The sequence below is a fragment of the Lepidochelys kempii genome, chromosome 1, assembly GCF_965140265.1.
Source record: "Lepidochelys kempii isolate rLepKem1 chromosome 1, rLepKem1.hap2, whole genome shotgun sequence".
In the NCBI taxonomy this organism is placed as follows: domain Eukaryota; kingdom Metazoa; phylum Chordata; order Testudines; family Cheloniidae; genus Lepidochelys; species Lepidochelys kempii.
In genome coordinates, this window is record NC_133256.1 from 184,688,032 (window position 1) to 184,706,937 (window position 18,906).

An 18,906-nucleotide genomic window follows, 5' to 3' on the forward strand; every position below is an offset into this window, starting at 1 on the left:
CATGTAATTATCTCCCATCAGATGCTCATGCAAGATCATAAGGTCCCTTTAAACAGATCATGATGTCACACAAGGTCGCACTTTAAACTAGAACATTAACACCGTGTAAAATATATGCAATGTAAGTCATCTGAATGATTGAAATGAAAAAATATCTAGATATAAATTCCGCGCTCTCCATCTCCACCCCCTTGCTGCACCTTGGGGTCAGGGTGGTGCTGGTGTTTTAAAAAAATTCATAGGCCCTCCAGCAACATCAGAGAGGAAGACAACCAATCCCCAAATCCTATTAGAGGATTGCTGTGTCTGCGGTACCCCATGTTCTCCCTCCAGATTAGCATGGTGGCAATGAAGGGACACAGAAATGTTAGCTCAAGCTGTTGCTGCTGCCAGCCCTGCTCCCCCCAGCTCCGCTGCAGTGCATGGGGTGAGGGAACAAAGGAGAGAAAGAAAGAGGGAGTTGGCAACGGGCATGAAAGAGTCACACGGCCGCCATTCCCTTCCCTCCCTCCCTCCCTCCCTCCCTCCCCAGCATGCCCAAATCAGTCCTGAGCTGGTGGATGAAGATGCAGGCTGGACTGAGATATGGCTCCCTCACATGCCCACTGGAGATGGGGCTGCCAAGTGGTCATGTTTGGGGAGTGCTTTGAGGTGGTAGATGTGCCATTATAACAATGAATAGTCAGTTACGCCATTTCTCACAATGTGGGAGATTTCTGGTTTCAGGGGGGTGATGAGGAGAGGCCTGGCAAGCCAGGTTAGGACCCTCACAATTTGGGAGGGAGAGGAAGGGTCTCTCTCTCTGATGCAGCCCCAGAGCCCGAGGAATGTGACCCAGAGGATCCAGTTACCTGGCTGTTTCACAGTGACAGTAGTCAGCCCAGAGAGGTCTTCTGCCCTTTTGTACCACTGGTTGCTGGGATCCAAGAGCCACTCCTCGACGCGGCAGTCATAGGCTCCGCTGTCTTGCACCACCACGTTCTGGAGGGTGAGCAGGTACAGGCCTGGGGAAGGGCTCTCCAAATGTAGCCTGCCCTTCAGGTCGCTCAGTGCTGCCAGATCTCCGTACTGCAGAGTGGCCTGGCGGCTCAGCCGTGCCACTGCCTCTTTCTCTGGGTGGCCAGATTTCCACACGTACCATTCCACCGAGAGCTGCGAAGCGGGGCTGGTCCGGTTGGTGACGGCGCACTCCAGTGTCACCCACTGGTTCTCCAGAACCGTGATGTTCTTCTGGGTCTGGTTCACCTGTAGACGATTGTCTGGGGGGAGGGGAAAAACAGAGACCAAAAAAAAAGCACGATGACATGACTGCAACAACTGCTGTCCTTCCTCACCCCAATCCCTTCCCAGCTGTGTGTGCCTCCTCACTCACGCCTAAAATCAGGCTCTCAGCTCCCCAGAGCTTCCTTTTGTTCTGTGAACCATCTAACACAATTCTGGGTGTGGTAAAAAAGATAAGGCTAGGATTTTCAAAGAAGCCAAAGGAAGTTCATTTGAATCCCTTTGAAATTCAATGGAATTTGGGCACCTGATTCTCTTAGTGCCCCTTTTTTCTCAGGTGAAATAAATACAGTCACCCAATCCCCATGGTGTGGAAGGCCAGAGAGGTACTGGAGACACAGCAATCCTCTAACAGGTTCTGGGGATTTAGAACGTGCCAACAAGACTATCTGGAGCTGAAGGGGTCACACCTGGTGTCCCTAGATTAGGAATTTCTCCTCAATTTGACCTACAACTTAATTGACACCGAGGGTGGCTGCAATCAGCTGTGTATGCACATAATGTGTATATCCCAGCCTCCTACCAAGCTGCCAAAGCAAACCCTCAGAAAGGGCAGGGTTTGAGCTTCCCTGGTACAGTAAATGCTCTGTCATGACAGAACAGAGATGGGTGCTAAAGGGTCTCACATAACACTGAGTGGCATAAGGTTTAGGGGTGTAAAGTCAACAGTGGGTTACAACCCTCCTCCTCCCATCACACATAGGTCCCCAGGCACGTAACCCCCTGCAACCACCCGTTGATATCTGTACTTCTTTGGACCAGAGTTTGAGGATCCATGGAGTACTGTGAACAACTGGGTCTGGTGACCATTTGGCCCTCGGGCCATATACTCTCGTCTGTGGTGTTTCATGGCCTGGATAAATAGACATGGTAACACCTGACCTAGAGGTTGGAGACTGGCTACACTACAGCTGTAGGATAACTGCTCTGTCCTGCCTAGGCCCAGACTGCTGAAATGCTGAAGGACTGATTACCAGTCAAGGATTATGAGTTGAACCCCTCATCTGCATGATATTATCCTTCTGCAGATCTGCCTCCCAGCGGTGCTCTTCCCTCCTCTTCCCCTAGACCTAGAGGGTATTCTTTCTCAGCTGCAGTCACCCCCACAGGGTACTCTTCACATGCAGAGGAAGCTGGAGTCCTCTAGCTGTCTGGGCAAGGCAGGTTCCTCCTCCAGGAGGAGGCCCGGATAATATGCCTCTGGAGTGAGACCTGGATGGGGGAAGCTGTCAGCCTTTAAAGATCCTCCCTCCCCACCCAACCCCACATAAACAGCCCTCCTCCCCTGCATATCCATGGTTGAGGACCACTTTGGCGGAGAGGAGCAGGATCCTGATTAATTCAGTACATCCTTATTACCTCCGTTTCCCATCGCTGCCAATGACATCCTCTGCCATGGAAACCACCAGCAGAGCAGAGTTCTCTCTCCCTGGCAGCCAGCTTCTCACCTCATTAAACTCATTACTCATCTCTCATGCAGAGTGCAAGAGAGCCGAGACACGCTCCCGTTGGGACATTGGCAGAGAGTAAAATCAAACTGGATATGAAAAAGCCCTGCATGCAGAGCTCTGCCAGGCACACACATGCCTGCTCCCTCTCATTAGGTCGCTAGTTGCCACTCCAGCAGCAGGACACTGTCTCAAACAGGAGTTACACTCTTACTTAACATTGACATAGGAGGAGCAGTCCCATGTAGCTAAGCCCAACCTCAACTTGACCACTTTTCCTTGTCAAGACAAAGCCACCAACAACTAAAGGCGTCTTCAAGCCCTTCTCCAGAAAGATCCATCCAATGAGAGCTGTGCTGATCCCACCTCTCCACCCCCCCCAAAACCGATCCTCTACTTTCAACACAATGTAAAATGCCCCAGCCTGTCCACACCTCCCTCTTCAAGGCAGATCCCCTTCCGTTGTGTCCTCACTCCGACACAATCCAGCTTCTTCTCTCCCTAACCCTGCAGACATGCGCTCCCAATGCCAGCATCCATTTTGCTGGTTAATGACTCAACAGCTAAATCAAAACATAGCAGTGGGGAGATGGGGTTGCATGGAGAGTGCAGGCAATGGACAGCGTGAGGTAGGGAACTGCGGAGGCACGGCAGGTCAAGGCTTGTACCAGGCAAGACTACTGCCCACCCCACTTCTGCAAACATCCCCCATCCCAGCATGGTGCCTCTTATCCAGTTTCCTGCAAAACTCCATTTCCAGTTGCCAGCTATGTGGAAAGTAGCCAGTTCTCAAAGGACTACATGGATTTATGCATATGCCTGGAGAGGGTAAATCACACTTCCTTATTCCTGTGCAAGGCTCTGCTGTGGGAACAGGCAGGCTGTGTAATACCCGATACAGAGCCCTTTATCTCCTCCCTTTAACACACCGTTACAGCTCAGGAGGATGGTAAAACATCCCTGAGTACATTCCTTAACCCAGCAGTCTGCTTCCATTCCTGAACCCCCTTGGGCTTTCCTTGAGTGTGTGTGGGCGGGGGAAGGGGCAGAGGAGAATAGCCCTTGAGGACAGGGTCCCCATTTGAAGGGGAAGCTGCAGAGCCCCGCGTGGTTTGGACACAAATCAGTTCAGGGAGGAGACAGACATCACGAATGCGGTTGATACAGATGATAGCAACGGCAGACTCAGGCTGTGAACGTGATACACATGCGTAAGCCCCGGGTGCTCCTGGGGGTAACAGGAAGAGTGACAGTGGCTCTGAGCTTCAACATGACAGAGTAAGGCTGAGATGTTTCACTGACGCTAGCCCAGCTCTCCGTGGGTGATGGAAACAGGTGTGGAACCTATTAGCTGCCCAGGCCCAGTGGGAAACAAATGACCTTTATGTAGGAACACCTGCACCGCTTGCTAACCACACATCACCCCAGCCGGAACAGAGGGACTTATCAGATTCCAGCACTCTGGCTGGGAGGGGAGGTGCGTCCCAAGAGCACGCAACAAACAGGGGGATGTTTGGCAAAGTGGGAAGAGAAGCCTGGCTTCCAGTTCGGGGACAACGGCCCAGGCTATGAGGTGAGGAAGGTGTGACTGGGTCCAGTTTGGGGACAAAGGTTTAGTGTGGGAGAGGGAGGAAGGGGAGAAGGATTTAGCTCAACAATATTTAGTTCAGCTACAGGTTTTGGGCAAAGTTAACTGCTGGAAAGAGGGTTTGCCAGGGGAATGCCCTGCCGGTGTAGTCCATGTTACCTGGCTGCTTGACGGTGACCTCGGTTCGCCCAGACACCTCCTCCGCCAGCTTGTACCAGGCATGGTTGGGGCTGAGCAGCCACTCCTCCACATGGCAGTAGTAGCTGCCGCTGTCACTGACCTCTGCCCGCTGGACAGTAAGGCTGAAGAGCCCTCCAGAGGAGGACCGCTCGAACTGCAGCCTCCCCCGTAGCCCCTCCTCCTCGGCGTAGGTGCCGTACTCGAAAGCAGAGCTGTGGGTTGTCTTCAGGATGAGCTTGCCATCGGCGTCGGACGGCTTGTGGACATACCACAGCACAGCAAAGTGAGAGTCCAGGCTGGTCTGCGATTTCACGGAGCAGTTCAGGGGGATGGGCCTGTTCTCCACCAGGGTGATGCTCCGCTTTGATTTGCTGACCTGTAGCTTGGTCACTAAGAGGAAGGAGAGGGGAGGATGAGAAGTGGTAGGTCATTAACACAGAGAAAAAACACCCACAGTTAATTTAAAAAAAAAAAAAAAAAAAAAAAAGATGACAACCCTCCCCGCACATGCAGTCTCATCCATTATCTCCTTGTATAAGACTAAATAGGACCACTGATCCACAGGAATTTAGAGACCCCTGTATTGAATCTTCTTCCCAGTTTCCTCCTTCACCTCAATGAACTCCTGAATCCTCCCCACAGCTCCCACAGTGAGAGGCTTGGTTTCTCACAGCTGCCTCAGGCCCCTTAGAAGGATCCTGGATGAAGGCATCCAGTCTAGCAGGAGATTCACACATATCATCCGTTCTCCAGGGACTTCAGATTCCTCCGTCCCTAGGGCTGCACTTGTTAAATGAACCCTTGTTTTTCCAAAGCTTCCTGCACAAATCTCTGTGCTGCTGACCCAGCGCCACAGAAAGCCACCTGCAGATAGAGCGTGTACCCTGCCACACCCTGATCATCTCACTGAACTGAAAGCTTTTTAAAGGCTATTGGGGATCAGATCAATATGGACATTAAAACATGAGCAACGTGAGAAACAGACACTTGACTGGAATGGAAGAGGAGGGAAGCATAGTCTGGTTTGCAGTCAGAGCCCATGGCGGGAAGTCAGGAATTCTGTGCCAAGTTCTGCCACATGCTTGCTGTCTGACCTTGGGCAAATCACAGAGACAGTGACTCTCTCAACTTCCCACCATTACCTCCATCAGTTCAGCTCCCCGAGTGGTAGCAAAGGTGGCTGCACTAGTGTATGCAAGGCACAGCACCCACTGGTATTTTAGCCACTGCGTTCAGACCCGCTCTGAACAGGGTGACAATGGGTTTAAAACCCTGGTGCCCTCCCTATGCTGAAACAAGAATCATGGAGTGACAGTCTTTTTATTGTATGTGCATGGGCTATGCCTAATACAATGGGCCTTAATCCCTGACTGGTGCCCCTAGGAACTACTTCAACACAAACAAAATAGTTCAGTGTATTTACATCTGTATGAAGGTACCGGTGCCTTTCCTGCACTTTTGGGGCTATCTGGGATTTGGTATGCCCTAGATCCCACTGAATGAAGATTTGAAGTGAGGAGCAAGGTCTGAGTAGACACAAAGCGAGGCCCAGACAACTCTGACTCAGTCCATCTCCCTTCGTCCCCCGTCTAGGAAAGTGGGGCATAGTTCCCCCCCAAGAACTGCTGGCACAGGAAATGGATTGGCATACCTAAGTATTGGTTAGGCCAGGAAGAGGAAGGGGATGTGGGAAACCAGATCACATAGTTAGAAGGGATTTATCCCAAGTTTCAGCACTGAGAGCACTACTGGATCTCATCACACCACATAAGCTGAACAGGGTCAGACCCATAAATACTCATATAGGAGACCTCCAGGTGATGCAGGGAGTGAGTGTTGGTGCTTCTGGCAGATGACATCTTTCCCTCAAAGTCAGCACTGAACTGGTTCCCCAGCATTCAGTTCTCTTTGCTACTGGAAGTGCCATCTTTCAGATCAGATTTATAAATGCTGCTCCTGATGCTTGTGAAAAGTGCCACTGGTTCTTTAATGGCCACGAGAGTCAGGGTTTTAACTAACCCTGGTACCAAGGTCCAAATCAGGTAATTACAATCTCTACCTAAATTTCATCTGCAGTTTTTGTTGCTGAATGATGATCTGCAGGTCTTCTCCTGAATGGCTGTGTAGTGTCGCTGTACATGGTAATACCACTGCTGTGTTTCACTCCAGAAGTGGAGGCATTTTTGTGCTGGGAGAAGGGATTCTGTACACAGGTTTTAAATCTATTATTGAAGTTTACAAAGCATTCTGGGGACAAGAGGCATCACAGAAATACATGGATTGCAAGTCAGCACAGCTTCATTCAGATAAAAGGCGGGCTGCAGATTTACACGAGCTGAGGATCTGTCCCACAAGTTCTATCGATTAGGATGCAATGGGGTCTCTTCTCACTGGGGCAATGAGTCTCCATTTTGCATTACTTTTTACTTCACCAAGCTACCACTGAATTCTGTAGTCTCAATCGCCCTGTCAGCCAAGCTGAATGTGTGTGGGGAGGAGCCTGGGGGAGAGAAGGGTACATACAAACAGCATCAAATGGAAGGAAGAGGCTCCGACGACAATGACACTTTTCTGCTCTAAGACAACATTTGAAGATACGTATCCTGGTAGCACAGAAAAGTTCCCCTGGAGCCTGTATTGCCTTTGGCTTTAATCAGTGTGCTAATAAAGACTAGATAACTGCATTAGGGGATGGCACATTGGAGCGGGGGGTGGGGTGGGGGAATAGCCCCCAGCTTTCCTCTCTGGGGACTGACTCAATGGAGAGGTTTAGGCTCATGCTGCTATGTTCCTCCTAGCTCAATCCTCCAAGCAGGTTGCACAGAGACCCACTTCACCTCCTTGTCTCATTCTAGGTGGGAAAAGGTTATTTCAAATCGGAACCAGTCCTCCAGTGCCTGGGATAAAAACCAAGAGAAAAGGAAGCCAATCTCAGAAGCTCTATTTCTCCCCCTTCAACCCCCTTTCCAACAGTTTATTTTTAATTGGTACGGGATTATTTTCTGCAACTGTTGCTAAGGAAACCTCAGTTGCTATAGCAACTGTATATGTTAAGTTGCTTGCTTATATCTATTAAAATACAGTATACACACATGCTGTTTGTTGTGGGGGCATACTGTATCTATATACATATGCCCTGGGTATATATTGTACCTATATTTAGAAACATGAAAAATCAGAAAGAGATCTTTAAGAATCCCTCCTAATTTTCTTCCCACATTATAGCATTTCAAGGGGAAGTGAGCTGGAAGGAGAGAGAAGGGATTTTTTAAGCCTGGTGCTTCTGGGCAACAGACCCATATCTCACATGGATACGATTTATTCCACTGATGGGGCAAAAGTGCACTCCCAGACCAAAATACGTAGCCATTCTCAACACACACACGTACACCCTGATGTTACAGAGCACCAGGGCAGCCCAGAGTGTGGCTGTTCCTGCTTCCTCCAACACCTGGGAGTGTTTCCCAGCCATTGCCCTAGTTTTCAAAGCCTCTGATCTGTTTCTTACTGCCCTCCCATAATGAGAAGCCGTACACACTGAAGCCTGGAGGGTATGTTTTGAGATGTGTGTCTGAAGGGCCAGACAAGTAGTTCTGGCATCAGGCAGAGAGCTAAGGAGGAGTCTGGTGCTATCCCTGACACAGGATGATAAATCCTCCACCCTACATGCTGGATAGAAAGCAGAAAGTATTGTGGGGGTTTATTACACTTAAGTTACCAGGTGAGAAGATAGTTAAATTTTCCGTAACTGGTTTTCTTCGAGATGTGTGGCTCATGTCTATTCCACAATAGGTGTGCGTTTTTGCCACATGCACCGGTGCCGGAAGATTTTCCCCTAGCAGTACCCGTGGGGGGGGGGAGGAACGCCCCCCCCCCCCAAACCCTAGGGTGGTGCCTGCCTGGCACGGTATAAGGGGAGCTGCGTGCTCCCCCCACCCTCAGTTCCTTCTTGCCAGACCAACTCCGACAGAGGGGAAGGAGGGCGGGATGTGGAACAGACATGAGCAACACATCTTGAAGAACACCAGTTACGGAAAAGGTAAATGTCTTTTCTTCTTCGAGTGATTGCTCATGTGTATTCCACAATAGGTGATTCCAAGCTATATTTGTTGAAGGTGGGTAGGAGTTCACAAATTCCCAGGGCGGAGGACAGCTCTGCCGAACCCGGCCTCATCCCTGGTTTGGGGGATGATCGCATAGTGCGAGGTGAACGTGTGAACCGAAGACCACGTGGTGGCCCTACAAATGTCCTGGATGGGGACGTGGGCCATGAAGGCAGCCGACGAGGCCTGTGCCCGAGTCTAGTGTGCCCTCACAATGGGTGGCAGGGGGACACCCGGCAGCCCATAACAGGAACAGATGCATGAAGTGATCCGATTGGAAAGCCGCTGAGTGGAAATCGGCTGGCCCCTCGTGCGCTCTGCTGAGGCGACAAACAGTTGCAAGGACTTTCTGAACGGCTTGGTCCGCTCGAGGTAGAAAGCCAGAGCCCACAGCACATCGAGCATGTGGAGATGGCGCCCATCACTGGACGCATGAAGCTTGGGGCAGAGGACCTGTAGAAAAATGCCCTGACCCATGTGGTAGGAGGAGACCACCTTTGGGAGGAACACAGGGTGTGGGCAGAGCTGGACCTTGTCTTTATGAAAGACCATGTATGGTGACTTGGAGGTCCTGAGCGCCGAGACTCGCCATGATTGCAACCAGAAAGGCCACCATCCACCAGTGGTTCAAACGGGGGCCCCGTGAGATGAGCCAACACCAGGTTTAGGTCCCACTGCGGGACTTGGGGTCTAGAATATGGAAAAAGACGGTCCAAACCCTTAAGGAACCGGCCAGTCATAGCATGGGAAAATACCGTGTGCCCTTGCATCAGTGGATGGAAGGCCGATATGGCTGCCAGGTGCACCTTGACTGACGAAGGCGCCAGGCCTGGGCCCTCAGGTGGAGGAGGTAATCAAGGATAAGCTGGATCGGGGCGGTCACCGGGGAGACACCCTGGTCCGCCGCCCACCTAGAAAACCAGGACCACTTCACCAAATAAGCGTGGCGAGTGGAGGGCCATCTACTTTCGAGGAGGATGCGCTGAACCTGCTCTGAGCACGTCCTTTCCTCTTGACCTAACTACTGAGCAGCCACGCCGTGAGGTGAAGAGCCGCCAGGTTGGGGTGAAGGAGGCAGCCCTGGTCCTGAGAGAGCAGGTCCGGGCTGAGCGGCAATGGCCACAGCGGAGCTACTGCCAGGCCCGTGAGGCTCCCGTACCAATGTTGCCTGGGCCACGTTGGGGCAAACAGGAGGACTTGGGCCTTGTCCGTCTTTTATCTTCTCCAGGACCCTGCCAACTAGAGGGAATGGGGGAAAGGTGTAGAGAAGCCGGCCTGGCCAGGACAGGACAAAGGCATTGGAGATAGCACCCCTCCCCATGCCCCCCTCCAGAGCAGAACTGGGGGCATCGCCGGTTCTGCTGAGTTGCAAACAGGTCCACCTGGGGAGTACCCCACCTTCAGAAGAGCTGGTGGGCCACTTCCGGGTGGAGGGACCACTTGTGTTGCGAGGAAAAGTCCCTGCTCAAGCGATCTGCCCTCTCGTTCCGGGCGCCCAGTAAGTGGAAGGCCTTCAGGTGGATGTTGTGGGTTATACAGAAGTCCCACCGCCTGAGGGCTTCGCGGCAGAGGATCGGGCCCCGTCTTGCCTGTTGATATAGAACATTGAGGCCGTGTTGTCCGTGAGGACCCTGACTACCTTGCCCTCCAGGTGCGAGCAGAAAGCCATACACGCCAGCTGCACTGCCCTGAGCTCCTTGACATTTATATGTAAGGTCAGGTCTTGAGCCGACCACAGGCCTTGGGTCTGAAAGTTCCTCACATAGGCCCCCTAACCCAAGTCCGACGTATCGGACGCCAGCTCCAACGACAGGGCCCTGTCCCTGAACGGGACCCCTTGGAGCATGTTGTTTGGGGCAGACCACCACAGCAGAGAGGTGATCACCGAGTTCGGCATGGTGAGGACTTTGTCCATCCTGTCCATGGCCTGGGAGAACTTCAAGGCCAACCAGAGCTGGAGGGGCCTCATCCTGACGGACCACTTACATGCACGCCGACATGTGACCCAGGAGTAGTAGGCAAAACCTGGCTGTTGTTACCGGGAACCTTGTGACTGAGTCGATGAGACCTTTCAGGGACTCAAATCTGTCTGGTGGGAGACAGGCCCTGGCCGACACTGCGTCCAGGAGCGCCCTGATAAACTCTACGCATTGGACCGGGACTAACGTGGACTTGGTTGTTGTTTACCAACAGCCCAAGGTGGTGCAGGTGGACAGGAGGAATGCCATGTGATCCCTCACCTGCGACTGGGAGGTGCCCTTGACAAGCCAATCTTCCAGATAGGGAAATATCTGGACCCCCAAGCTGTCTGAGGTAGGCTGCTACCACAGACATGCATTTTGTAAACACCCTGGGGGCAGTGGACAGACCAGATGGGAGGACCGTTAATTGGTAATGATTCTGACCCACCACAAAATGGAAGAAGCGCCTGCGCTCCTCGAATATGTGGATGTGGAAGTACACGCCCTGTAGATCAAGGGCAGCGTACCAGTCCCCAGGATCCAGGGAGGGGATGATGGAGGCCAGGGAGACCATTCGGAACTTGAGCTTCACCATGTACTGATTCAGACCTCGGAGGTCCAGGATGGGCCTGAGCCCCCCTTTGGCCTTCGGGATAAGGAAATAACAGGAGTAATACCCCTTGCCCATGAACTCCTCGGGCACAGCCTCTACTGCTCCTAGTCCTAGGAGCTGCCCCACCTCCTGCTCGAGCAGAGCCTCGTGTGAGGTGTCCCCCAATAGGGACGGGGGGTGGGCAGGATTCGGCGGGGAGGAAGTAAACTGGAGGGTGTAACCCTGGGAGATGGTGTTGAGGACCCATTGGTCTGAGGTTAGCTGCGACCATTCCGGGAGGAAAGCAACCAACCGGTTGGAGAAGGGAAGCTTTATTGGGGGTGGATCCCTGATGAGGACTGGTGGGGTACCCCCGAGCAGCCTGTCAAAAACACCTTTTCCCCGCCTGCTTGCCCTTCAAGGACCCAGGCTGGGGGGCAGGCCGAGACTGCCTATGAGGGCGTCTCTTATAGTCCCGCTGCTTCTTATGGGTGGCCTGGGCGGGAGTCTGCTTGAACTTAGGTTTTGCCGGAGCTGGGACATAGAGGCCCAGAGTCTGGAGGGTTGTGCAGGAGTCTTTCATGCCATGCAGCCTTGGATCTGTTTCCTCCGCAAACAGAGCTTTCCCGTCAAACGGGAGATCCTGCATGGAAGACTGCGCCTCGCTGGACAGCCCAGAGAGCAGGAGCTGTGATACCCGTCTCATGGACACCACAGAGGCCATTGATCGTGCGGCTGTGTCGGCAGCATCCGAGGCTGCCTGCAGGGATGCCCTAGCAGCCTTTGCCCCTTCCTCCACTAGCACCTTGAACTCCTTCCTATTGCGCTCCTGGAGGGAGTCCTCAAACTTGGGCAGGGACCTCACAGATTGAACTCGTACCGGCCGAGGAGAGCCTGATGGTTTGCCACTCGTAACTGGAAACTCGAAGATGAATAGACTTTCCTTCCGAAAGAGTCCAGTCTCCGAGAGTCTTTTTTTCTTTGGGGTTGGGGCGGCTGACCCTGCCGTTCCCTGTGGTTGACCGACTCGACCACCAGGGAGTTGGGCGCCGGGTGGGTATACAGGTACTCATGCCCCTTAGCGGGTACAAAGTACTTGCGTTCGGCCTTTTTAGAGATGGGGCCAACAAGCCCGGAGTTTGCCACAGGGCATTTGAAATCTTAGCCACCCCTTCATGGAGAGGCAAGGCCACCCTACCCGGTGCCGATGGGGACAACACGTTAAACAGGAAGTCTGAGGGTCCTCCATCTCCGCTGCCTGGAGGTGGAGGCTTGCTGCCACCCTGTTTAAGAGTTCTTGGTGGGTCCTGAAGTCCTCCTGCGGGACGGAGGTGGGTGGGGCTGCAATCGCCTCCTCCGGGCAGGGTGAAGAGGCCAGTGCGGTGCTCTGGGTGTCGGCCAGCACAGGAGGTTCCACCACCTGGTTGGATTCGGGCATGGTGCCGAGAACGCACGTCCCATAGCCTCCTTTCTTGGGGGTCTGGAGAGGGAGGCCAATGGTGCCTCTGAAGCTCCAGCCACCGAGCGAGCTCCCACCAGGGGCTGCACCAGAGGCCACGGTGCCCACTGGTACCATTGGGCCAGCCACAACGCTTGGTGCCACTGCATCTGATGTGGCACCGGTGGGGCCGGCTGTTTGGGTTGGCTGGCCTGGCCCACCGAAGGACGGCTAAGAATGGAGACCAGGCTGGCATAAGATCTACTGCCGTCTCTGGACCAGGAGAAGCGGCAGTGCCGGGATCTACGACGGCCACGGGACCGTGATCTTGATGTGGAGGACCGGTACCGGTGGTAACAGCTGCTCTGCAAACGGCCTCGACAGGCGGACCCGTGATGGCGAAACGCCGGCGATGGTCGCCCTGGGCTGAGATATCTTGGCGGAGACTTGAAGCGGGAGTCCGAGCAGGAACAGCGTGGACAACCATGCTGTGATCAACTGCAGTACCCTCTTTGAGACAAGGACCGATGGCAATGCCAGCCTCGGTCCTGCAGATATTCACTCCTTGAAGATGAGCGGTGCCGTGAGTCCCGGCCGGCCGGAACCCAGCCAGACAGTCTGGTTGGGGTCGAGGGCGATCCACCTGGACTCTGCCCCGAGCAATCGCTGGGCGGTGATAGGCGTTGGGAATGTTCTCTCGACCAAGATCGGTACCGGGCCAGAGGCGACTGCGGAGATTGCAGGGGTGGCTTGCTTCTGGAGTGCAGGGCCGATATCAGCAGTGCTCCGAGAACTGCATAGACATAACATCCCGGGCCCCCTGGAGGGCTTCAGGCGTGGATGGAGAGACCTGTTCCGAAGGGGCTGGGCTACTCCATTCAATGTGAGTCGGAGGCCTGGGGCCCGGTGGGGATCGAAGACTGCCCGACATGGGCCTAGCCTCCGTCCTAGACTTCCCTCGGTGCCGCTGCAAATAGGGAGTCTTCCTGGCCCTCTTGGTGTGCCCCGTGGACAGGGAGCGGTGCCGACTGGTCAATGGCACCGGAGGGTCGCCGCGTACCAACAGTGGTGCCAGGTACCAGTTCGGAGCAGCGTGCCGGGGTCACCGTCAGCACCGACTCCATCAGGATGGCCCGGAGCCTAACGTCCCTTTCTGTTTTGGTCCGAGGCTTAAACAACTTGTAAATCTTGCACCTTTCGCTGATATGGGTTTCTCCTGAGCAGCACAAACAGTCTGCGTGCGGGTCACTTGTTGGCATAGAATGCCTACAAGAGCCACATGACTTAAACCCCGGGGCATGCCCTGGCCCGGGCTCACTGACTAACTAAACAGCTAACTAACTAGAGGTACTAACGCTGAACGAACAAACAGTTCTGGGGATGAGCTACGGCAAAGCTGGAGCAGAGCAGTTCCGACGCACCTTCACTGGCTGCAAGAAGGAACTGAGGGTGGGGGGAGCGCGCAGCTCCCCTTATACTGTGCCAGGCAGGCGCCACTCCAGGGGTTGTTGGGGCACTCCCCCCTATGGGTACTGCTAGGGGAAAAACTTCTCACACCGGTTCAAGTGGCGAGCACGCACACCTATTGTGGAATACACATGAGCAATCACTCGAAGAAGAAATTGCTCCGATCACCTCCACTCCTGTCAGCCACCACCACAGCAATGCATAAGGCAACGTTCACAAAGCCCTTTTTGCACCCAGAAGGGCTTAAAATACTTTTTCTAACGTTTTAATTCTGCAATAGCTGATAGGGATGACAGAGAAGTGGTGGCACAGAGTACTCTGGGGTCCTGGCTCAGCCAGACAGGGGCAGGTAGATTGTTTCAATACAGATCTGGGTTTTGCTATTTCTTTTGTGGCTTTATAGTTCATCTTTAGATGCGTTTGTGAGATATGGTAGTTGTACTGGACTGAGATAGTGTTCATGTGGTTAAGGCAAGAGAACACGGGTCCCAGGCACTGTATCCTCCATTGGCCAAACCTCAAAATCAAACCTTACTCAGTCAGAACACCCCACCCCTTCAATGTGAGATTGGCCTGAACAGAAAGACAGCAAAGGGTTTGACTCTACAATTTTCTCTCTGTAATTTGGCTCTACAATTCTAGGTTCTATAATGCAGCCTACCCGGGGCTATTCTGATGTGGGGAGAGGTGGTGGTGGAGTGGCTGCTGTACTGAACTGCAAAACACCATGGATAGCGGGAGCAATGATGTGAAGACACACAGCTACATAGCATTCTCTGCTAAGCTGTCAAGAGACCAAAGCTCTCTTAATAGGTCTCAGAAACATCTGCTCGGGGAACCCTGGGAAACAGGTGTGTGTTTTGGTGAGATAGTGTAGAGATAAACTGCAAACCATAATCCAGTCTCCACTGTGTTTCTTGGATTCCCTGGAGGGAGGAAGAAAATAAAGAGGATGGTAGCTTCATGCACTATTACTGGCTGTTGATACAACACTAACACATCATTTACACTGGCAATGAAACCAGTTTAAATCAATCATTGTTAAATCTGGTTCTGCTAGTATGGCTTCCTAATCACCAATGACCAAGCACAACAGTGTAGTGTGTGTGAAATGCGGGTTTAATTGACTTTTCGTAGCTGTGTTCTGTCAAACACAAGCCACTTAGCTCTGGGGTGGAACACAATAGCTATTTAAAAGCACAAAGCAGCACTACACACCCACACTGGAGTAACTTTTATAACTTTATCCAACTGAAGCTGCAGAGGGAATTTAGGGAAGTTAAATGGGTAATTACCCAACCTGGAATTTGGACAGGGCACCAGGGTTTAACATCCCTCTTCTTGGGAAGAATATGGTAGAGGAATTTTGATAACCACAAGAGGTCATGCAAGAGACACGCCTCCAGCCGCATGGTGCCCTTATATTACTTCCATGCTGGGGCATTGCTTCAGCATCAACTCACAAGAAAGAGCATCATCTACCGAGTCACCAGCATAACTTCCTGCAGCACCCTGTGCTTTCCTTGAAGGTCTCCCATCTCAGAGCTGCATGACCAGGCCTGATCCTCAGGATCAGACACAAGAAGACATGGCTGCAGACGTACAGCATGTACACACCACAGAAACTGGAAATCATTCCCTTTTCAGCTGAAGCCACTATGTAATGGATATAAACACAAATATACATAGGGAACATATGTTTCAGGAGGCAATGAGTCTAGTAATTGTAGCAGGGGAGGCTGGAAAGAGGACTCAATTGGCAGCTTTCCCGCCTCCCACCGACTTGCTGTGTTGGTTCAATCAGTTAATTTCTGTGCCTCAGTTTCCTTATCTGCAGAAATAAAAAGTTACCTACCTTTGTAAAGCACTTTGAAATCGGTAGATAAAAATGTTCCATAAAGGTGAACTGTCAGCGCTGTTCTTTTTAAGGCTGTTTAAGGCCCTCCTCTTGTAGAGCTCCCAAGAAAAATCAACACCAGAGTCCCACTGAGGGCAGACAGGAGGCTTTGCTCTTCTATAAAAAAATTCTAGGAACGAAGCTAATTAACGTGGCTGAAAACGCTCCCGGCAGAGCGTTCTCTTTTAAAGAGGGGGGATGGGACATCAGCTAAGAAATGCAACGCTGCGCATTTGTGTGAATTTTCAGGAAGTGCAAAGTACTGCCAAGGGCAGCCCAGGGAATCTGCTCATCTGCACAGGGAGAGGAGAGGAGTCAAGGGCTGCCTGGTCCCACTTTGAAGATTGTCATCCTTGAGGAGAGCTTCTGCAGAAACAGCCTCTTCCGGAGAGAGCTTACAAAATATTACTGAGTTTCCCAGAGAGTGCCCTAGTTTTAAAAGCCTCTGATAGAATGTGGCTGTTCTGATGTGAGAGAGGGAAAGGGTAGAAGGGGAAACAAAACCAAAACCAAAGAGGGCTTGTGCACAATATGCTGATAAAAGGTTGATCCACCAATGGGAGTGTGATTGCATGAGCTCATAGTTGATGCCCCACAGGGTCAAGATTTAATTCTTACAAATAGGATTGTTTTAGGAGCTGCCTGTCTCCTCAGAGTGTTAGGCTAGTGGATTGTAAAGGGTGATTTACAGTCTGTGGACTGCTGGAAAGGGTGGGAAGGAAGTCGGGGCTGTGACTTGCCTCCTGATAAGATTCCCTGGCTGAGGGACAGGACAATCTGAGCCAGTTCCACAAGAAGACTGTCATGCAAGATCAATGTATCAGTTCCTGTATCAGTGGACTCCCAGAACTGCAGCACCGTCCTGAGCAGTTGCTCAAGTGCTGTGTGTCATCCAAGGTGAACCCTGCAGAGCGGGCTGAGCCTCTTGCCGGAAGGAAGCCCTGTTACCCCCCTCACTAGTGCCAGGCAGCCCCCAATACTGTAGACAGGCACTCCCACTGGAATCCACCTCCTCCCTGTCAGTTCCTCCAGAGAGGAAGGACAGTTCAGTGGGCACTAGCCTGGGACTCAAGAGCCCTGGGATCAGTTCCCTGCTTGGGCACAAGCTTGGGCCAAGTCACTCACGTGTCTCTGTACCTCAGTTGCCTGTATGTAAAATGGGAACAACAGGCCATCCCTACCTTATGAGGCACTCAAGCACTATGGTAGTGGGGCCCAGATAAGTACCTTAGACAGTTCCTGACTCAGGACTGGCAGCAGGAAAATGGGTGGGTAAGGAGGATGTAAGTCCACTGAATTAGCTGGCAGGGAAGAAGGCAATTAAGAACAGATAAAGAAGATGAGTAAAGAAAGGAAATGACAGCAGAAGGGGTGGTCAGGTTAGGGCACTTACAGGACGAAGGATGGGCCAGGAAGCAGGAGAAGGTTCTCCAAGGGTTTAAACATTAAATACAAATCACAATGAAGCAGAGACAAAGACTTCAACACGAGGGCCATCTCCCCGGAGATGCAAGGAACATGGCAGCACAGCTCCTGCTACTGCTATTCTCTTTTAATAGAACACAAGTCCTGCTGAAACTGGATTAGCCATGCTGCAAATTGCATTAGCCAACATGGGCGGCTGGCTGGTGCGATGAGCGCATGAGAAGAGGAAATAGCATTAGGCTTTGCCTGCTATTATTACTGCTGTTATTAACTTGTCACTTTGCTGCAGTGTTCCTATAACAGTGAATTATTGCCTGCAAACAGGCCGATATGATTGAATTACCGGGGAGAGCAGCTCCATGGAAAGGTAAGACGGCCTCTTTCCTGAGGATCTTTCAGTTGCTGCCCATCCTGCCGTCCAACACATATATGATACAGACAGAAGAGCCATTGAAGGTAGTTGACTGGCCAGTCAGACTTCAAGCAATGCTAGTTTCAGAAGCATTCTCCTTACCGCACAGGAGTTGTTTTGGTGTGTGCTGCACTACACACTGATCTCACTAAGATAAACACCTTATAGTTCCATGACCTTAATCACAAGGGAACAATGATTTGTTTTAATTCCAGTTTAGTTCCTCATGCACCTAGTTGGTGCAGAGACAACTCAGATACTCAGAACCTGATCCTAAGACGCACCAAGCACCCAGAGCTGCTGTTTAGTGTAACATCCAAGGCTCTTGCAGAAGCCCAGTATTGCCTAGGTCCCAGTATGTGATGACCTGTCACCCATCTAAGGCAGATATATGAGGAACAAATAAGTGTCATGGGACAGTGGTAAAGAATCACAGAAAGAGCTGTTCTGTGTCCAACTCACTGCACATCTTCTGCCTAGAGCCTTCCTCACATTCCTTCTTGCTTCGCTTGTCACTGATTTAAAGAAACAGCACACGTACCTTTGCCGCTGCCCTGATGCATACACAGTCTTCAAAACAAACAATTAGATATCCAGATGAGTCACTCATGTGATCACTTGTCTAGAGAGAGATGGATCTGCTCCTCCCTTCCTTCCCCCCCAACAGATAGAGCCCTCTGTTAGTTCAGTGATACGCTCTACTAACTCTACTGTTCTCCATCCTGAGTCTTCCCTCTCCTTGAGAGGCATTGGGCCTGGCACCCTCCAGACTATGCTGCAAAGGAGGAATACCCCCCCATCAATGGAATAGCACTGGTCCTCCATTTTCACCTAGTACCATCCTAGGTCCCTCTCTATAACCCTGGTTGGATCAGAATGGCTGGGCTTGGCTGTCTCTCCAGTAGCTCCCTCATTCACTTTACCTCTAACATTTCTTTCACCTTCAAGTTCACAGCGCTTCTCCCCACAACATAACAATATTCCCGGATATGCAGCATCAACAATACCTGCAAGCCCCAAGGGCAGCTCAGCAGTGGCACTCCCCTGGCCATGGGAAACACCCCTAGGATAGGACAGACAGGCGGGAGCTGTGATCCGTCCCACTTCCCTGAGA

The 18,906-nt window shown here is 52.0% G+C and overlaps 1 protein-coding gene across 5 annotated transcripts in view; it reads right to left on the reverse strand.

Moving 5' to 3' along the window:
• IGSF3 (immunoglobulin superfamily member 3) overlaps positions 1-18,906 on the reverse strand; it is a 162,743-nt gene that overhangs the window by 12,641 nt on the left and 131,196 nt on the right. For all 5 annotated transcript variants that reach the window (XM_073304583.1, XM_073304574.1, XM_073304603.1 and 2 more), the window contains 2 exons: positions 4,477-4,887; positions 852-1,259 (listed from right to left, as the gene is read on the reverse strand). In XM_073304583.1, coding sequence (XP_073160684.1) covers positions 852-1,259; positions 4,477-4,887 — 819 coding nt within the window. The remainder of the gene's footprint in view (positions 1-851; positions 1,260-4,476; positions 4,888-18,906) is intronic.